Source organism: Pithys albifrons, chromosome 2, assembly GCF_047495875.1.
Source record: "Pithys albifrons albifrons isolate INPA30051 chromosome 2, PitAlb_v1, whole genome shotgun sequence".
Lineage (NCBI taxonomy): Eukaryota > Metazoa > Chordata > Aves > Passeriformes > Thamnophilidae > Pithys > Pithys albifrons.
In genome coordinates, this window is record NC_092459.1 from 103,100,928 (window position 1) to 103,122,216 (window position 21,289).

Below are 21,289 nucleotides of genomic sequence, written 5' to 3' on the forward strand. Positions count from 1 at the left end.
GGGCAATTAAAGTAGTGAAGCAGATAAGATAAGCCATAAGGAGTAGAAAGGATCTACATGGAAATAGGGATAGTCTATTGATTAGGAACTTTGACTGCACAATCAGCAGTTTCCCCATATGATCATAAATTAGGCTGTATCCAGACAAGTTAATGTGAATTCACTATCTGAAAAAAGAGGCCAAGGTGAAATACTAAAGTTCTTTGGAAAGTTGCAGAGGCATGATGATAATTCAGTAAAGACATATAACATTAAATTTAGTTAAGAAAAATGGAATATATAAATTGAGTGTAGATATGGCAATCTTAGCTATCAAAAAACTACCATGTGTCCTTCTCAATCATAGGGCTACCCACCAGTCAGAAATACAATGAGAAAGGAAGAAAACAGGACAAACATTTAAGAAAGGCCAGAAATTGAAGTATTCATCCTCATATCTCTAGCATTTTACTCAGAGAAGTGGCAAGAAACTTTGAAGTAAAAAATGAGTGATGGTAGTCTGGAAGAACATATGCATGTAAAGCTAATCCTCTGCTTCTGAAAATCATCTGGCCATTTCAGGATACTGAAATATTCCCATTTGCCTAGGGCTAAACTACATTTTTCCTAACTATATTTCAAAAAACCACTGCCCACCTTTACTAGGATAATCATCCTCTACCACTGACCACCTCTACCTCTTTCCCTTTTACAGCTCTCTCATGTCACACCTACTCAGATATAAATTGAAGGTGCATTGGCCCAGAGAAAAATCAAGTCTACTGGATTCAAGAATGATGTAACGAGAGATTTTACTCATATTTCAGGGTCACATCTGCATTTTATGCAGTTTTAGGACAAAACACACAAAGCCACTGTGTAAGCTCTGTGAAGCACTGCCATATACAATTTTTGCAAGGTTTCTGCCTCTCTGACAGATCATAAAAAGCAATACTGAATGATCAGCTGTGCTATAGCAACAAGAAAACCCCTTGCAAAAACACTGAACTCTGGGCAGCTCCTGAGACCCAAGACTGAGTTCAGACTTCCTAGAAATCCCTCAGAGAGCAATCAGAGTCACAGTTCTTTTCCAAAAGATGGCCAATTTGAGCATCAACAGAGGCGCCCACAGCATACTTCCAGCAAGTGATGCAACACCAACTGTTATTGGGCCTTTGGTGCCCTTATCTGCAGCCGTTAGATGGAGCTGTATGAAGGATACACACAGAATGAAGGTGGAAAATCCTGAGTCTCTGATCAGAAACTTCTCTCAGAAAATCTTTACCCAATATTTGAAGAAACCAAACATAAACAGGCAATGTCTTGTAATCAGACACTTCAATCCAAAGTGCAATTCAGAGAAGAATCTTTCCTGGTAAGGAAAGACTTGATCAGAAGGTATGCTTTAGGCAACCAACTGATTTTTTAAAATCTTATTTTGTTTTTTGAAAAAAAAAAGGAAATTCAGCATATTTAACAACAGTGAAGTTACTAATTTGGCTGCTAATCTTGTTTTTATTCTTAATTTAATAAAAAAGCCAAACAAAACCAGAAGTAGGAGAGCTAAGCCTGTGCTTATGTGGAGTGGTGCAGATACATTAAGAAATCATGTATAAAGAAACAGTTCATATTTTTTCTAGCATGAAGATTAGGGCTAACGAGTCCTCACTCATGGAAACAGGATCAAATTTTGTTCATTTCATACAGCTAAACATGTATCCATCCAAAACACAAGCCAATAGCAAGTTAGCTGTTTAACCAGTACTGCAAGGGCCTACTGTCTGTCCCTAAAACAGACACAGCTATGTAAAACAGACACAGCACATGTAAACTGGGTGCAGCAGCATTTGGCAAACTGTGTTGTCTGATGTCTTTAAAATGTCACTTTTATAAATACTTCTTTTAGAACTGGAATGAAAGTAGTAGCTTTGAACATGAGTCATCAATATCTTCAATTTCAACCACAGTATCATCCTGCGTCTTTTCTGAAGTGTACATCAATAGCAGTCTGCAAAGAAAGTGGCATTTAAAAAGTGTTTGAATAAAGACTCCCAAACCTGATGGAGCAGCATGGAAACAGAAGAGCAAGGTAGGGCTAGATGTTCTCATGATGGGAAGGAAGAAGAGATGGAAGGTGAAGGAGGAGGACAGAAAGCAAAACTGATGCTATGGCATACAGGAGCCATAAAATACTGCTATGGGAAACACAAAGAAAACTATAGGCCAAGAGCAGTCCTGGAAGATTCAGCAATAAAGCAAGCCAAGGGGTCATGTACCTCAGCTAACGAAGAAACTGAAAATGCCTTGAAATGCAGCTTGTGCGAGGATTGCTAGTGGAAGCTCAAGAAACTCTAATTTTTTTGTTTTCCTTTTTCAAAGAAAACATCAAAATCCCTTCAATTCCACTTATCCCAAGAAAATAACTCTATTTTCCAAATTGACCTATGTTCAGCATAAACAAATTTTATGTGCCACTGTCTTTAGAACTCAACTGCACTTTGCCCTTGTTGTAGCCACTTTATATTTTCATGAAGAAATGGAACAGAGAAAAAAAAATCGTGCTCATAGAATGGTTTGTGTTGGAAGGGACCTTAAAAGTCACTCATTTCCAACCCCCCTGCCATGGGCAGGGACACTTTCACTAGACCAGGTTGCTCAGAGTCCCATCCATCCTGGCCTTGAACATTTCCAGGGTTGGGGTATCCACAATTTCTCTGGGCAACCTGTTCCAGTGCCTCACCACCCTCACAGTACAGAATTTCTTCCTAATATCTAAGCTAAATCTACCTGTCAGTTTAAGGTCATTCCCCCTTGTACTATCACTGCATGCCCTTGTAAAAAGGCCTTCTCCAACTTTCTTGTAGGACCCCATCAGGTACGGGAAAGTGCTATAAGGTTTCCCCAGAGTCTTCTCCAGGTCAAACATCCCCAACTCCCTCAGCCTGTCTTCATAGGAAAGGTGTTCTAGCCCCTGAGCATCTTCATGGCTCCCCTCTGGACTTGCTCCAACAGGCCCATGTCTTTCTTATGTTGTGGGCTCCAGAGCTCCATGCAGCTCTCCAGGTGAGATCTCACCAGAGTGGAGTAGAGGGACAGAATCAACTCCCTTGACCTGCTGGTCAAGTGTCTTTTGATGCAGCCGAGATTATCATTTGCCTGGGCTGCAAGTGCACATTGCCACATCATGCTGAGTTTCTCAGCCACTGACAACCCCAACTCCTTTTTGGCAGGGCTGCTCTCAGTCCACTCAACCCAACCTGTACTTGTGTTTGAGATTGTCTTAACCTAGGTGCAAGACTTTACGCTTGGCACTTGGTCTTTTTGACCTTCATGACTGTAGAAGTTTTAGCTAGGCCTCAATTTAGCAGGCTCAGACAATCCACGTAGATTAGGAGATACCTGACTTAAGCAGCCAAAGAAATATTTCATACCAGACGACGCAAACCTGAGATATGAATACAGGAGTAGGAGGTGCTTTTCTCAGTTCCATCATGACCTACTCTACCCCAAAAATGAAGAATTTTCTACTTTTAAACAGATAAATCATAACTGTCATTTATTAATTAGGCATTTTTGTTTGCTTTACTTTCACTTACATCTCTGGATTTGCTGCCTTTTGTTTAATAATATAAACACACAGAGCAACTGTTAACAGATAACATGCAGATTTATAAGTTACCATTAATGGCTTAATAGTCCTACTCAATAAGAAAGGGACTGCATATCTGAAAAATCTGTTGTCTTTAAAAATGAATAAAATTAGTAACACCATAGTCTTCAGTGCATGGCATTTACATAAAATTAAATATGGGCCTGATCAAGGCAACTGTGTCTTCACTTGAGTTGCCCTCAATTGAGTGACCAGCATCATTTGCATAAGTAATTCCTGTAGTTTGCATTTTCAGTTAAGGCATCTCAATTTGGTGGGTTGGTTGTACAACTGATAACTGCTATACCATTTGGTTAATGCCTGCTGGAACACTTCTGCTAAATTCATAAGCTTCAGATTGCTTTAATAACAACTTGTAATCAAAAGAACACAGACAACCTTTTCTTCAGCAAATGTTATACTCCATCACCTGGGGATAGATTTGGGAGTCACTTTACTGTGTAGCTTTTGTCAAAGCCTTTTTTCCCCCCAAAAAAACAATAATACAATGAAAACAAAAGAAAACAAGAAACAAAACTATTATTTCATGCCTTGGTAACTGTATTTTTCCACTTCCAGTAATAACTTGAATTTGTGCTTTTAAACTCACTTAAGAAATGCCATCATCATAAACTGTACATTGCTCAGGACTCTGCAACTACTTAATTAGCTACTAAAACACTGCAAAGAAGCTGATGTTATATTAGAAGAGAAGCAAAATGAGCCAAACTCCACGCATCCCCCACCCTCTTCATGAGGAGCGTTTGTGTAAGGCCTTACCTGCTGGGTAACGTTCGATAACTGGCCAGTTGTCCACCTGTAAGGTGGCATTGCCACCACTTCTTGTGAAGCGTACTACATGGTATTTGCCATCATTTATGATTGCATTCATCTCTTCAATAGCGATGTCATCAGTTCCAACATTAAATTTAACTCCAATTTTTCCCTGGTGCTGTATATTTAAAACAAAAAAAAAGAAGAAGAAAAAGAAGAGCTAATTAAGAGTTGTTTTAGAAAGAAATTGAGACAGTGTGTCATACAGGGAAAGATTTCTAACATCTTCCTTCCTCAGATGTAACTTCTGAAGGTTTGCATGTGGCAGTGACAAGCCTTCTGACAGCTTAGTAAGTCTTTTTTGACGGGTAATTGATATTCCAAAGCAGTTATTTCAACAAATTGAGCTCTCTCCTTTTCCAAGTGATTCAGACCAAGATGAGGAGGGGGGAAGGAGGAGGAAAGCTCGAGATTTCCTTTTTTGTCCTTTCCCTCAGCTCCATAGGATTAAATGCAATTTTTCTTTTTAGACTTTCAAAACAGAAAGCCTTGCAGCCTCACCTGGAAGAGATTCAAGAATTTTCTGTCTATAAAAGCCAATGCCCAGTCCTGCTTCTTTTTTAAAAGCTCATTCATACTCGATCCCTTCACAAATGATAACAAAGGAGGAAACCTTTATTTCCTAATGGAGAGATTTTGGGCATCACATTGTAATAATTCTGAATCATTTAGTCAAGAACAGACCAACTGACTTAAAACGACTTTCCTGTTCAGAGCCAGACAACAGTGGGAAATGTTTGCTGACACAGGGATGTGGTATTGCTCCCACTAAAGGCAGAGGCTCATTCTTTTGTTGGGGTTTGCCTGTAAACTCCTGTGCATGAGTGCACTTCGGTCTAAGGGGACTTCCAATGCACAATCATACCAAGTGCCAAGGCTGTAGATCTTCCAGATGATTGCAATATTGGCATGTTTTCATTTTTATTGATTTTTAATTATTAAAATATTCACTCTAATGGGACATTCACATTCTAATAAAATCTTCTATTAAGTTTCTATTAAAGTTTAACTTAAGGGCTTTGTGGTTTTTTTCTTTTGTAAAATCAATTTTATTCCTCAATAAAGGTATAATAAGGAGAAAAAAAGTAAAAAAAAACAAAGGAAAGCACTGCACAGTATGAGATCAGGGACTTGTGCATAGTAAGTGGTAATTCTATCTGAAATTTCATGTCCTTGCTACTGGTGCATCTTTCTTAAAAGATAAAAATCTTCATAAAGTTTTTATACAACCGGATGAAACACAAGGAAATGTTTCACTTTGTATATCTTGACCATTCACACCAAGATTTCCAGAATAAGTTTCACCTCTCCAGCATAGTTCTTTTGTGTGCTCCCCCTTTCTCTTACTACCCTAGCAACATTTCCTGTAGGAATTGTATCCTGCAGCTCCTTGTCACTGGAAGTCCCTCAAGAAAAGACCTCAGGAGTTCTTCCACATTATTTAATTTCTTTTTAAATACCTGACTTCATTTTCCAATAGTGCTTGCACGTTTCAGTTGCACAGTTGAGCAACTGCTGAACATCTTTGGAGTTCCTCAACATTTTGGCACTATGCTTTCACCTCTTCAGCTATGATTTTTTTAAAAATCAATAAAAGGACCATTCCCTGATGAGATTTGCAGAATGCCTCTCAAAAAATATTTTCATTTGGTCAACTGATTAAACAGTGCTCTAAACATTTCCCTTTCTTCCTTGTGGATTGTTTTAACATTTCTCTATTGACTGGTCCTACAGAAAAGGCAGTTAAATGCCACCCTGATGCCTGATCCCATCAGATCTTGGAAGCTAGGCAGAGTCAGCCCCAGTTAGTACTTGGATGGCAGACCTCCTGGGAATACCGGGGGCTGTAGTTTCTGGTCCTTAGGACTTCACTGTCATTGTCCAAGCTCGCTCGGCCATGGCAAATGAACCTTAGGAGTTAAAAAGGGTGGGACCAGTTCGCATGCTGTGCCTCACCTAAAAAATCCACTGCACAGGCTCAAAGGACACACCCATGTGGGTAGAGCCCTTCCCAAATCTTCATTTGCGAAGCCTGGCCATAATGATGATGACTGACTGGTCCTACTTTTCTATTCCTATAAGGCATCAATAAGCGATGCACTCACCCAATATATGCTCATCTTTTGCCTCATGTGTGAGTTGCATGGCAATTTCCCAGCTTTCCTGGGAAAGAAATTGTTGCTCTTCCTTATTTCAAATGTATCAACTATGGCTCAGAATAGATTTCACTCATTTTCTCCCAAGAATGCACTAGCTTATTTTCTTTCACATGTTTCATTCATATGCTTACTCTCTTTACACAGACATATATACAAAGAAATATAACATTGCCCTGGATTTAAAACAATCTCCTCTTTTACTAATTTATGCAATGCAGAAAACCAACATGCAATGATAATGGTATATACACCTTTTCACAGTACTTTCTAGAAATCAAAGTCTTTGAGGATTAAAAAAGCTGACTAATTTTACAGTGATTCATAATTATACTATTGAGAACCTACACTTCACATACCTGCTTTCCTATTTGCTATATATATTTATATATACACACAAATATTAATTTAGATTAAAAAAAAAAAAAAAGAAAAGAGAGACACAAGGAAAAACACCCATCTTTACAATGGTATCATCAGCATTTCCAGAACTAGACCATGTGTTGCCACAATGGTCACCAAGTTACTGTTTGGAAATGTCCTGGTATTGGCAAGTGAAATGAATGCTTTACAGACTTAAAGGCAGACCTTTAGCCTTCCTTTATAGACATATACTTGCTAGACATAAAAAGGGAAATTTCCCTAACTGCCCTACATTTGTATAGGATTACTGTGCACAGACACCAAGTGTACAGCTGCAATAGCATATATCAACCTAACAGATGATAACATACTACAGTGATTTCTTTGGTTTTATTTCTAATATATTTTTGTAGCTGAGGCCAGGAAAACATCCATTTTTAAAGGATACAGTTCATTGTTTCCACACTATTTCAGCACCTGTGGGCATCTATGTAATGCCCCATAAAATATGGAAGCAAATCTGTGTTTCAAATTGAAGACTTCCTAATTATTACATCCGTATTTAAGTTTGACTTCCGGACATAATATTAGACATGACATGAATTACAACCCCATTGTGCACATCCCTTTAAAAGCATGAAATAAAATATGATGCCAGTCTTGACAGTACATGGGCCCAAGTAGATTATGCCGCTACCATGGAACAGCAAGTCGCCATGTATCAGCTGAGCTGGGATAAGCACCTCTGTATGTAGAAGATGGGTTTTCTAAGCCCTTGCATAATCAGGCAGCAGTTTGACCCAATACACTCCTCCTTCACTGCAAGATAACATTATTTTTCATTTGTCTCTGTCACATTATTTCTCATTTATCTTTGGTTAACACCCTGTGAACATACAGTTATTGTGGATCAGTTGACATACAGTAAGCTGTTGAGATAACCTGATCTCAGCCCTCAGCCTTGTTATGCTTAATTTTATGGGCCTGTAACCCGCTAGAAAGAACTCGTTTTTTATTTTCCTATTTTTGCAGCAGTATAGTTGTGCAGAAAGGAAAGAGACTGATAAAAAAGAACCTACTAAATTACTATTTTCACTTTGCCAGCATCAGTGGCATAGTGCAGTAGTAGAAATCTTCCTTCATCACTTCTTTATTCAAAAAAAATCTTAAAAGGCATTCTTACTATCAGAAACAGCCCCAGACAAATGCTGAATGAGAGGTTCCCTCTTCAGCAGCCTAATAGTGCACTATTAAGAAAGTATGGGCACTATGAAAAGTCTGTGCATCACTAAGCACCACAATAAGTCAACATTACTGTTGAATGTTGCTATCCTTCCAGTTATCGAAAATAGTACAGGCTCATATTCCTAGGAGGGTATACTTGCCCACAAGCAAAGACAATCATTTCAGAGCTCCCCCGGTAAAAATCAGCTCTATACACAGGGACCACAGAAGTCCACTATGCTGTTAATGGTTCTCAGCCTGTGTCTTATTTTTCTCAACCTCACCTGGTTGTGAGACAATATAGCAATGAAACCAATTCCTTTTCTAATTGTGCCCTCATCTATCTTGAATTTGTAAGGCCACGATAACAAAATGGAGATGTAGGAGGTGAAAGAATCTCTAATATTACTTCCAAGAAAGGCCAACGAAGAGGATACACCTTCAGGAGAAGAGGGAAGCATTTCAAGAAGTAGCGTAAACATTGTTCTATGTCTCTGAAAATTATTTTGAACTTTAAACCAAAGGTACTACGAATAATGCTACAACCACCATATCACAACCACCGCTTCCTGGGGCAATGCAACACAGGGACCTCTCATTAATTTACAGACAAGCTACATGACACTCCGACCCCAACCAGCAACTCTTCAGAAACACTAAGGTCTTGGTTTGGAGGTGCTTTGACTATTTAGCGCTCTCATTTCTGAGGCCAGCATAACTTTTCTCTCTACAGTAATTACACAGGCAGGTAAGTTTATTTGGTGTTAGCTAAAGTACACCTGTACATTACTGCAACATGCAATGTAGGCTTTGCCTACAGTTTAAATTCTGCTGTCTGGATGCTTGTAGGAGTCCAACCTCACAGGTTCTGGATAAGTAGGTTAATGGCTTCAAAGGATTTGGATCAAACCATGAGATATACATGTTTAGTTTGAATTCTATGCTCCTAATGAGCTCTGAAATGCTGGGAGTTTTGATTGCTCAGATAGGACAGAATGTGTATACCAATCACTTCAAAACATTTAGTCTTCAAGAGCACTGGCAGCTACTACTGAATCTATCAACTCCAGTAGTGTACTTTCAAGCCTGTTTCATTATTCGTGTACTCTAAACACTTAACAGACTTCTGAATGAAGCACCAAGTCTGCTGATGAATCTGAGAACCAAACAAGAAAGCTGAAATGTGAATCAAGCCAGCAGCTGACATTGCAATTTGTTCCCTGTTGGACTCTGGTTCGGTGCAACCAGTCTGCAAACTCCAAATGCAATAAAACTGATGCTAGTATTAAAAACAAAATAAAAAAAATATATATATACACACAGAATTGATATTTCCTATAGCATCAGCAAGGTTTTACTGCTCTCTGTAGTAATAACTCTGGAATCAGTCAAACATGAGTGTGTGCAAATTTGGCACAACAGTAGTTTTAGAAGAGACTATAGACAACCTAAGCTCATAATACTTACAACCCTTAAACACTTCCAAGGAAAAGTAATAATAGTGTGACTCCCACCGGTGAACAAATAGAGAAGAAAAAATTCAAGTGTGACAGCTTGCATCTTACAGAGTCAGTCCCTGAGGCACCACTTTCTGGTGAATGTGATAACAAAGTCTTAGAACTAACTGAAGGTTTACTTTTATTTTATTGAAATGTAAGTTTTTTGAGTTCTATTGAGAAGACTGAGATCATTTTCACTCAAATGTAATTAAAGGCTAATATTCTATATTTCAGAAATCTATTAAAATAATTTCTGTTTTTCTGAATCCTGCAAGGAAATACATATTTAAAAATAGTATATCTTGCTTCAGTGGGGGGAGGGATACATAATAGAAGACACATTTGAACTCATACAATAATAGAGTAACTACATATATTTTGGTCTAATAATCCATCATTATTTATAATAACCATCTACTATCGTCCACAGGAAATGCTTCCTGGAAAAGGCACAGAAAATATAAACCATCTGAGAAGAGTTCTTGGAATGAATTCATCTTTTATATTCCAGTGAAAGAACTTAACATTCTGAACACTCAGTTCTAATACTTTTTTTGTTATTGCTTTTCTCTATGAGAAGTGATAACATAGCCGACCTAATTTTTACCAATATTAGTAATTTTTTTTTCCTTTTTCATCAACTGCAAGACAACACACCACAGGAACAGGCATTCTCCTGTCATCCCTCATCTTGAGCACTTACAGTCAGGTTTTGTGCCTTTTCATGAATTCAGAAAGGTAACCATTTTCAGGGATGGATTATAGCTTTCAGCATATCAGGGTTTGACATACTGCAGAAAATGTAGGAGGTGCTTGAAACCTCTATCAGAGTGCTAGCAAGCAAAGTTATCAGTCATAGGTAGGCTCTTCAAGCAAGGAAGCAAAGATTTCTGCTGATGCCTGGTAGGATGCATCCACCTGGTATTCAGTCTTTTTGGCATCTGACAAGCATGAAACAGTTTGCTTTCTCTTCCTTTTTTTGAAAAGCTGCAATGTGTTGTAGTGTGGAAAAGGAAAGAAAAGAAAACAAAACAAAAGAAAGACTCCACAACAAATCAAACTTTCTCTTTTCCTGGTTTCCTGGTGAGGACAGTAAGCTATTCCCAGTGTTTGACACTAAGCTATTCCCAGTGTTCCTTCTTGCCAGTTCTTACCATTTATTTGTAGCATTCATTTTCCTGATATTTCCTTATTTCTTAAATCCATATCTTTGCAGACCTTAAGTTATGAGAAAGAAAACATTTTTCATTTCAAACGAAGCTACTGGTTCTGATAATTGTACAGAAAACCTTAAAACCCAAAGCCTTGCAAGATACTGTGCTGGCAGACTAATAGAAAGAACTGGAAATCATATTAAATTCCATGATTTTAAACTAAATGCTTGATTCTTGTTGAGCTGGAGGTGTGATACTCTGCAGAAGTCACACTGACTTCATTACTCTTGTATCAAATCTGAGCAATGTGCAGCAAAGTGGATTTCCTCTCAATCCAGCCTACTACCAGTGCTTCTCCTTCACCATTGGACCTGCTTCCAGAAAGATTCGTTCTCCTTTACTTGACTCTTAGCTTCCTGGTCCCCAAGACAGTGGGACTGGAAGGATGAACTGACAATCCTTACTTCCAAAATGCTCTGTAACACTTTATCCACAGCTTACTGGTCTTTTTGAACCCTCAGCACACAGCATGCTTTTATTTAGAAAGCTCTTTCATGACCTGGCTTTCATCGCTTGGATTGAGTGGTGGCTGGAAGCCAAACATGACCCTTTGGATTCTTTCAAGAAGAACAGTCAGATCTATGGTACAAATTTGCAAAGCCAAATGTAAATGTAATCCTGGCAACAAAATGCTGCCTAGCACTACTTGCCCCTACTTCATTATTCACAGAATAAAAATGTCTGCAGAGCCAGAAATGTTACCACATTTCCTGCGGCACGTGTGCATGCCCTCCTAAGTGCAAACATATCGATTTCATCTACACCAAGATCCTTCCAGAGAAAGTACAAGGCACTTGAAAAACAGACCCATAATCATAAATATATACCAGTAACCCTTTTTACCCTCCACTAATTTTGGGATCCTCAATTGGGTTTTTTAAATGAATTTTTTTAAAGAGAGATGGAGGGAGATTTTGCAACATATTTCACCCTCCTATTTTTACTCAGAAATTCTGTAAGAAGTTTTAAAAATTTTTTACATGACCCCAATATCATGACATTAAATTATCTAGATTTTCTAAATCAGCACAGAAATAATAAGAATTCAGTGTTCACCAGATGCCCCTGGTTGACATATAACAAACAGCGCTGTCACTGTAACAACATTTTGTATGCAAATTTATACAGATGCTACCAGAGCTACTGCACTCTTAAATGTTGTTCTATAAAAATTAAGCAGCTTCTAGTCTTAAGCCAATGGCCCTTGAAAGAGGTAAGTGAAACATGGGCTCAGCATCACACTAATTTACAAGTAAGGTGTATCTGGATAAAGGGACATCTAAGTGGCTCACTTAGTGGAAGTAGTAACATATGACATAATGAATTTTTATGTTCCAAAGTGCCACCTATGTGACCACAGAACAAAAATCCTGGAAAGAAGATATCATGAGAGCAGTCAGTCACTGATGCAGTGTTTCAGGGCAGGAAGCAACTACTCTTTACTACTATGAAATAATGAATGGTATCACTTTCTGCTTTAAAGTAATTGTCCTCACAGTCTGCTCTAAAGTGTTGTTATAGCAATTCAATTTATACATGAAGCTCAGCAAGTAGAAAATATAGAAATATTTATAAATCTACAATTCTGGCACTTTAACTCTCAGTCTGCAGTTTTCCTGTTTAAACATTGTAATTCTCATTACTATATATTATAGGTGTATTATTTCAGGTTACTCTTAAGATGAATTCCCAGACAATACTGTTCCCTTGATAATCAGCTCCCCAAAATACAATAGTTATGAAAGACATATGGTGTAGAGCCCACAGCAGCAGCATACCCCATTTATTATCTACTCAGCATCATTACTGCAGTACACAAAATTATTTTTTCTGAGAAAATATGCAGTAAAGAACAATTTAAGAAGGCAGTCCTTAATGTAGTATTTCTGTCAAAATAACAAGTTTCACAGAAATGTCTTGACCTTGCTGGTGATTCAGCAAGGTGTCCCAGTTGTGGTGAGATGCTATGGATGGGCTGAAGAGATGCTGTTATACCACAGTGTAATTTTAAGGAAAAGAAAGTCTTAACTACCGGCTAAGGTAACTCATAGGCCTTGGCTTTGCTCTACATGCTTGTTTGCCATGTGGACAGACAGCTTGAGTACCTGAAATGTATTATGTGCAGCTTGAGGAATAGCATAGTCATTGAAGCTTCTGGTACTCACAAATGACAAACGCAAAGCTTTTCCAAATGAGCACAGTGAGATTGGAAAATTAGGCTTGATTTTCCCTTTTCTACAGTTTCTTTATGCAAAGATTATTAAAATAGAGTTCCTGGAATTCAATACAGTCATCCAAAGGTGTAAAACAAATCGGTAACACCTTGATATCACTACAATATAATCCACACTGGAAGTTATTCCTGGATTAAGGGCATTGATTTATGTGCTTAGAAAGGTTTCACAGAACTCTTCTGATAATTTATGAGTCTGAAACAAGTCCAAAGTCTGAGTCAGTAGGGACCAGAAGAGAAGATTCAGCAAATTCTCAAGTAGGCTTTCATGCTAAATGATTAATAGCCATATGATCAACACACATGCTCATGAAAATACCAGTAATTAATTTTTGAGGGTCTGGATCAAACGACTTTTCATATTAAAAACTTGTAGGGAATTATTAAAATCCAAGGATGCCATTAGACACCCAACTGCTATTGAGCTTTAATGAAAAATGAACACCTACCTGCCATTAACACCTTTGATAAGCTTTCCCCTTTAGTATTAACCAGTCTTGAATATTTCCAGATGCCTACCACAAACACTGCAAAATAGTACTTTCTAAAGACTGTTTAAATGCAGACTTTGTATTCCTTTATTGCACTGTTGCCTGTATGCAAATTTATTTCCAGAATTGTTTCCTAACTATTCTTCTGCTTTGGGGTTGTAAATCAGAAATAACCTGTTCCTAATTTGTCTTGGTCACTAAGTACTCATTATTGACATAAATTACATAAAAGAAAACTTAAAGGAAAAACAAAATTCAATCCACAAAAGGATTTAAAGTCTGGGCATCTGAGTAGTGTACACAGATTAATATTTTTGGCCTTCTATCTGTAAAATGAAGAAAACAAAAATATTCCCACTTCAGAAGCTTATCAATTTGGAACAATTTATAAGTGCAAAGTAATTACGCAGAAGTGGGAAAAAAAAAGAAAAAAGAAAAATCTGCCAAAAAAATCAACTACTGATGTGAGACAAACATAAAACTGAAGTGAAAAGACAGAATCATAGAATCATAGAATTGATTGGGTTGGAAAAGACCTCCGAGATCATCGAGTCCAACGCTTGGTCCAACTGTAGTCCATTTACTAGATCATGGCACTCAGCGCCATGTCCAATCTGTGTTTAAAAATCTCTAGGGATGGTGAATCCACCACCTCTCTGGGCAGCCCATTCCAATGCCTGATTACTCTCTCTGGAAAGAATATTTTTCTGATATCCAACTTAAAGTTCCCCTGGCAGAGCTTAAGCCCGTGCCCCCTTGTCCTATTGTTGAGTGCCTGGGAGAAGAGACCAGCCCCCACCTGGCTAGAACTTCCCTTCAGGTAGTTATAGACAGTGATGAGGTCACCTCTGAGCCTCCTCTTCTCCAGGCTAAACAACCCCAGCTCCCTCAGCCTCTCCCCATAGGACCTATGCTCCAGTCCCTTCACCAGCCTTGTTGCTCTTCTCTGGACTCGCTCCAGCACCTCAATATCCTTTCTGAACTGAGGGGCCCAGAACTGAACACAGTACTCAAAGTGTGGCCTCACCAACACAGAGTACAGGGGAAGGATCACTGCCCTGGTCCTGCTGGCCATGCTATTTTTGATACAGGCCAGGATCCCATTGGCCTTCTTGGCCACCTGGGCACACTGTTGGCTCATGTTGAGCTTCCTGTCAATTACTACTCCAAGGTCCCTTTCTGCCTGGCTTCTCTCCAGCCACTCTGTGCCCAGCCTGTAGCGCTGCAGGGGGTTGTTGTGGCCAAAGTGCAGGACGGGCACTTGGCCTTATTGAACTTCATCCCATTGGAATCAGCCCATCTCTCAAGTCTATCCAGATCCCTCTGCAGAGCCCTCCTGCCTTCCAGCAGATCGACACTCCCTCCCAGCTTGGTGTCATCAGCAAATTTGTTGATGATGGACTCAATCCCCTCATCTAAATCATCAATAAAGATGTTAAACAGGACTGGACCCAACACAAACCCCTGGGGAACACCACTGGTGACTGGCCGCCAGCTGGATGCAGCTCCGTTCACCAGCACTCTCTGGGCCCGACCCTCCAGCCAGCTCCTAATCCAGGAGAGGGTACACTTGTCCAGGCCATGGGCTACCAGCTTTTCCAGAAGTATATTATGGGAGACAGTGTCAAAGGCCTTGCTGAAGTCTAGATAGACCACATCCACAGCCTTCACCTCATCCACCAGGTGGGTCACCTGATCGTAAAAAGAGATCAGGTTGGTCAGACAGGACCTGCCCCTCCTAAACCCATGCTGGCTGGGTCTAATCCCTTGTCCACCCTGAAGGTGCTGTGTGATTGCGCTCAGGATGATCTGCTCCATAACCCTGCCAGGCACAGAGGTCAGGCTGACAGGCCTGTAGTTGCCAGGGTTCTGCTTCCAGCCCTTTTTGTGGATTGAGGTGACATTCGCCAACCTCCAATCATCTGGGACCTCCTCAGAGAGCCAGGACTGTTGGAAGATGATGGAGACCGGTTTGGCAAGCTCTTCTGCCAGCTCCCTCCTCACCCTGGGATGGATCCCATCTGATCCCATAGACTTGTTAGGATCCAGCTGGCTCAGTAAGTCGGTCACTATTTCCTCCTGGAATACAGGAGGGGTATTCAGCTCCCTCTCCCTGTCCACCAGCTCCAGAGGCCAGTTGTCTTGAGGGCCACCTGTCTTACTGGTGAAAACTGAGGCAAAGTAGGTGTTAAGTACCTCAGCCTTCTCCTCATCTTCCTTAACTATATTTCCCTCCAAATCCAACAGAGAATGGAGGTTTTCCTTGCCCCTCCTTTTGTTATTAATGTATTTATAAAAGGACTTTTTGTTATCCCTAACTGAAATAGCCAAATTTACTTGAAATTCCACTTTTCTTTCCCTAATTTTTTTCCTGCATGACCTAGCTCTATCTGTAAATTCTTCGTAAGTAGCCAGCCCTTTTTTCCATAGTCTGTAAACTTTTTATCCCTGATTTCTTTCAGAATCTCCCTATTTAACCAAGCTGGCTGTTTTCCCCTCCAGCTGGCCTTTCAGCACACTGGTATAGCCTGTTGCTGTGCACTTAAAATTTCCTTCTTAAAACATGTCCATCCCTCCTGGACCTTCTTGCCTTTATGGGTTGTTTCCCAGGGTATGCTCTGAATCAGTCTTTTGAATAGGCCAAAATCTGCTCTCTGGAAGTCCAAAGTAGAGGTTTTAATGGTGGCTCTCCTTACATCCCTGAGGACTGAAAATTCTATTATTTCATGGTCACTGTGCCCCAGGCGGCCTCCAACCACTACATCATCTACCAGCTCCTCTCTGTTTGTAAACAGTAGGTCTAGCGGGGCCTTACCCCTGGTAGGCTCATTTACCAGTTGATGAAGGAAATTGTCCTCTATACACTCCAGGAACCTCCTTGACTGCCTCTTCTCTGCAGTATGAAGCTCCCAGCAGATATCTGGCAGGTTAGAGTCACCCACAAGAACAAGGACTGGAGATTTTGAGACATCCGCCAGCTGCTTGTAGAATAATTCATCTCCTTCATCATCCTGGTTGGGTGGTCTGTAACAGACTCCCACAAGGGTGTCAGCCTTGTTGGCCTTGCCCCTGATTCTGGCCCACAGGCACTCAACCTTGTCATTGCTAACCTCAACTTCAACAGAGTCAAGAGACTCTAACATAAAAAGCCACCCCTCCACCTCTCCTTCCCTGACTGCCCTTTCTGAAGAGCTTGTAGCCCCCCATAGCAGCACTCCAGTCATGTGAGTCATCCCACCACGTTTCTGTGACAGCAACTATGTCATAGTTTTCCTGCTGCACGATGGCTTCCAGCTCCTCTTGTTTGTTTCCCATACTGCGTGCATTGGTGGACATGCACTTCAGCTGGGACATTGATTTCATTCTCAACTCGGGCTCTATGCCCTTAGGCTTATCTCTGAAGATCTCACACAAGGACACATAACTGCTATTACCAGCCAGCAGAACTACAATATGCCACAGGTTGGGCTTGGGCTCCCTGTAGGAAGGGCAAGTCCAGGTTGTTGTGCCATTTTCTGAGCAGTCCTATCATTTCTGTTGCCAGCTTTCTTTTATCATCAAGAGTAGAGTTGTTCTATGGCAAGCTTTAATACCACCTATATTTTTCTTAATGGTACTAGGTTCCTTTCTCTTATCTTCCTTCATCTTGAAGATCTTTCAGAATCAAAACCAATCTGACAGTTTCCCAGGGTGCTTTGCTACACATTGCAGAGTAGCCGATTATCAATGCTGCAACAGAGGATCTCACTTCCTTTGATCATTTAATGCTACAGAGCATGTAAAAATTCTTACACCGAATATATGTAGCATATGAAGTGATCAAACAGCGTTCATTGACTGAACTGTGAAATCCCTTGGGTAGCTGGATCGAAAAGTAGAATCTGATCGCTACCTCCATGTTCTCTGCTACTGCTGCTAACAACCCCCTAGGTTTGAAAGGCATTGTTTTGGCACCTTAAAAACCAAAACAAAACACCACTCTATTTGTGGAAGAGAAGTGGCACAAATGAAAGGGGTGTGTACAAGAAATCATTAGGGTTTGTGAACAGCTTCTACAAGGAAGAAACCTAGAAGAAGCCTTGCAAAATAGCATAAGCACCTTCAGCATACACTCTTCAAAATGCAAGAAGTTACTTACTTGTATTTAAGAAGAAATCTGCCAGGTAATTTAAAAGTCTAACCTCAAGAAGAGCAGAGAAATCAAGACAGAATTTAACCCACATAAAGGGAGCTTTGCATGTAGTAGTGTTCAATATTGTCAGGCTCTGAATGCCTTTCCAAAGCAGGGAACAGTCATGAATGTTGTGTTTATTCTGGCATGATCAGTACCAGGCTTGAATGATGTCCAAACACATTTGTATTCATGAACACCATGGCATTTTAAAAAAATCCCTAACACTACATAAATACTTGCTTTACAATTTATAGCACAACAGCCATTAAAAGCCAAAATTGCAAAAATGCATCACTATCTTCAAACTGTATACAGGAGGGAAACAGTTTCATTCTTTTAGTTACAAACTCTTCACTTCTTATGTACTTCACAATAGACTTTTACTCCTGTTGAAAATTATCATTCCTAAAAATGGGTTCTCTTAGGCAACCAACAATGCACTTTTTAGGGCATCATTCTAACCTCACTGGTAGTGTACTGCTAATTTCTGCCCTTGGTGCATCTGATTTCTTCTGTTTGTGTTTTTAAAACACAGGTCTTCACCCCCGAAGGTTAAAAGTCAGAAGTAACTCCACTGAAGTCAAGGCCATTTTAGAAATAGGAACATGCTAAACCCAGGGAATCTCTCATTAGCGTTATTCGTCATATGTTTCAGAGGTTCTGACTTTTACCGATATTCTCACATATTTCAATGTGGAAGAGATGTGATGTTAAGATATTTGAAAGACAGCTGATGTGAATTATGTGCTTTCCTTTTTTTTTTTTTTCCCTCCTTTTTTCTTTTTTAATTCTGGCTTTACTAATATCAAGCTTTTCCTAGAAAAAAGCTTAGTAGAAACCAAACATATAACTGTTTTCACTTTCATACTTCCACAGATTTAATGTTAGTGAGGGACTATTTGACAAGGAAAAAGAATACGTGAATAGCCTTGCTGCTATTTGATCACATAAGCTTTTGCAAATGCATCATGGTGGAAGGGAAGTGAATAGGCATCTCTGAAAAGGAAGGGGAAAAAAGTAAAAAAAAGCCCAGAGACTTTGGAAAGGAGACTCATAGGACTGTTGAATCAAGTCCTACTTTTAAGACTTCCTAAAACATAGCAGAGGGAAATGTCCGCATCTTAAATAACCTTCTGGATAGCTTATGATTGAAATGCCTTGTGCTCTGCAGTGGATAACCCAATGCCTTGCTGACTTTGCTACTGTCATAGAGGTGAGGTTTCCACACCGGTGAACTAACCACTCTTGAGCAATTTATTCAAGAGCATTAGACTCAAAATGGCTTTAACATCCACTGGTCTGATTACGTGACCAGTATGTCTGTTCTTGAACAGGCAGGGGTCAGCAGTATCGAGGCCATGCTGATGAGAACGCAGCTGCGCTGGGCAGGGCACGTCTCCAGGATGGAGGATCACCGCCTCCCAAAGACTGCGCTCTATGGTGAACTCGCCACTGGCTGCCGCAAGAGAGGAGCCCCGAAGAAGAGATACAAGGATTCCCTGAAACAACACCTCAGCCCTGGCCATATTGACTGCCACCAATGGTCCACTCTGGCTTCCAATCGGGATTCATGGAGACACACCGTTCACGATGCTGCTGCTTCCTTTGAGAATGCACGGAGAGTCAGTCTGGAGGAGAAAAGACAATGCAGAAAGAACCGTTCCTTGCCAATGTCACCTAGGGAGATGTTCCGCTGTGCCTTTTGTGACCGGACCTGCCTATCCTGTATCAGCCTTTTTAGCCAGGTGGGTAGTGCCCTTCTCAAATCTTCGTTCGCGAAGCCTAGCCATGATGATGATGATGATGGCAAAGTAGGTGTGTGTGCATGGCTGTGCACACATACAGCCTTTACAACATTCTTCTGTGCTAAATGTGATAATTTTAGGTCTATAAAAAGCAAACTCTATTTCTTTTCTCTGCTCACAAATAGTCTCATTAAGTAGTAGTACCATTACAGGATATCATGCACAATTTTTTTTTCACCTGAAGTGAAGATAGCTTTTTGACACTTCTACTTTGCCAGTACAATTGCTAACAGATTTCTTGGTTCTTTTGGCATTGAAAAGGCATTTGTGATTGACAGATATCCCCAATAAGCATTCTCCCATTTCCTCTTTCAGCTCTGCACATCCTGGTGACTGCTCAGGCAGAGCACTGAGCAAGTACTGTGCCCATCCTGATGTGAATGAAATCGACAAACTCCACCTTACAGAACATACCACAAACAAGGAGTCCACTGGAGCTACTCTTCCACTAAACTCTGCTTCTTATGTTACAGGAGGACTTACTTTGCCTCCTAGATAATTATAATTATTTTCTGTGCTGTATCCAAGACTCAGAAACTAAACTTAAAGCAGAAAGACGGGTGGTGAAAATCAAAACTTTTCACACCTTCTTTCATCAATATAATTACATCATGATCTAGAGATGTGTGCAGACCCCTCTGCCTATGTATGCTTTTGTATCTCTATGCTTTACATATGCACATATACATATGTGAATGATGAAGTGAAGCAAAACATCCTATGGCACACTCTCTGTATAGAGGGATAAGAATACAAAACAACATGATAAATAAATGCCATTACTGCTTAGTGAAATGTTTCAGGTTCTAAGATGATGAGCAGAGCAAGATAACCGTAGTAAACTGGATTCTATGGGAATGATAATATTAAATAATTCCATTTTAAATCACCTCAAGGCACAGATAGGTGAGGTAGTTTTTTTTTCTTTTTAAGCAACAAATTACAGAAGAGTGAAGTTTGCAGAAGATGAACGTTCTTGAGCTCTGCAGTTTTGTTCTTCGGCTAATTTAACTAACGCTGCTCTAATTTAAAATGTCCTCAGTGTATCACTTTCAGTGCTGATGGATGTTTGCCTCCTGCAGAAAACTATCAGTTAAGAGACTTATTCTAACCATAAAAGTAAAATAATGCTCTGTTTATTGTTAACAGAGAGACTGAACTATAATAAGGATTCTTGATTAATTACTCATCAAGGAGAATTGACCTTAATTAGGGTCAAATTCTATGGCAGACTGCTTAATTTATTATTTAATTTCTGTGTGTGAACACATTTCTTTCTACAGGACAACTGATTTGCAGCTTAATTCACACTCTTCAATTGCACTTTTAATTTTAAAGGAAAAATAAATTGAAATGGTATCTTTTGAAACCACTATGTCTGTTTGGAGTAAACCCTAGCCATCATAAGTAATTAAAATTAATGCGTTCTGATTTTTTTTTACTGCTTTTATCCTTCTGAAAGAATTCTTACAGGGATTTCACTCTTATTGGGATCTGAACAGTTCTCAGACCGTCCAGTATAATTCAGCTATCTAGTTCAGGTGCTGATACCAGTGAAAGAGCAGGGTGTATCCCTACACAGATAAATACTAAGACAATCAGCCTGTGCTCCACTTTCCCTTTAGTGCCATTCTCTCTCTTTCAGGGTAACGCCTTTCAGCCAGTTTG

At 39.8% G+C, this 21,289-nt stretch overlaps 1 protein-coding gene across 37 annotated transcripts in view; it reads right to left on the reverse strand.

The window, feature by feature from the left end:
- Positions 1 to 21,289, reverse strand: part of NRXN1 (neurexin 1) — a 726,520-nt gene that overhangs the window by 118,659 nt on the left and 586,572 nt on the right. For all 37 annotated transcript variants that reach the window (XM_071580693.1, XM_071580684.1, XM_071580616.1 and 34 more), the window contains one exon: positions 4,409 to 4,580. In XM_071580693.1, the coding sequence (XP_071436794.1) occupies positions 4,409 to 4,580 (172 nt within the window). The remainder of the gene's footprint in view (positions 1 to 4,408; positions 4,581 to 21,289) is intronic.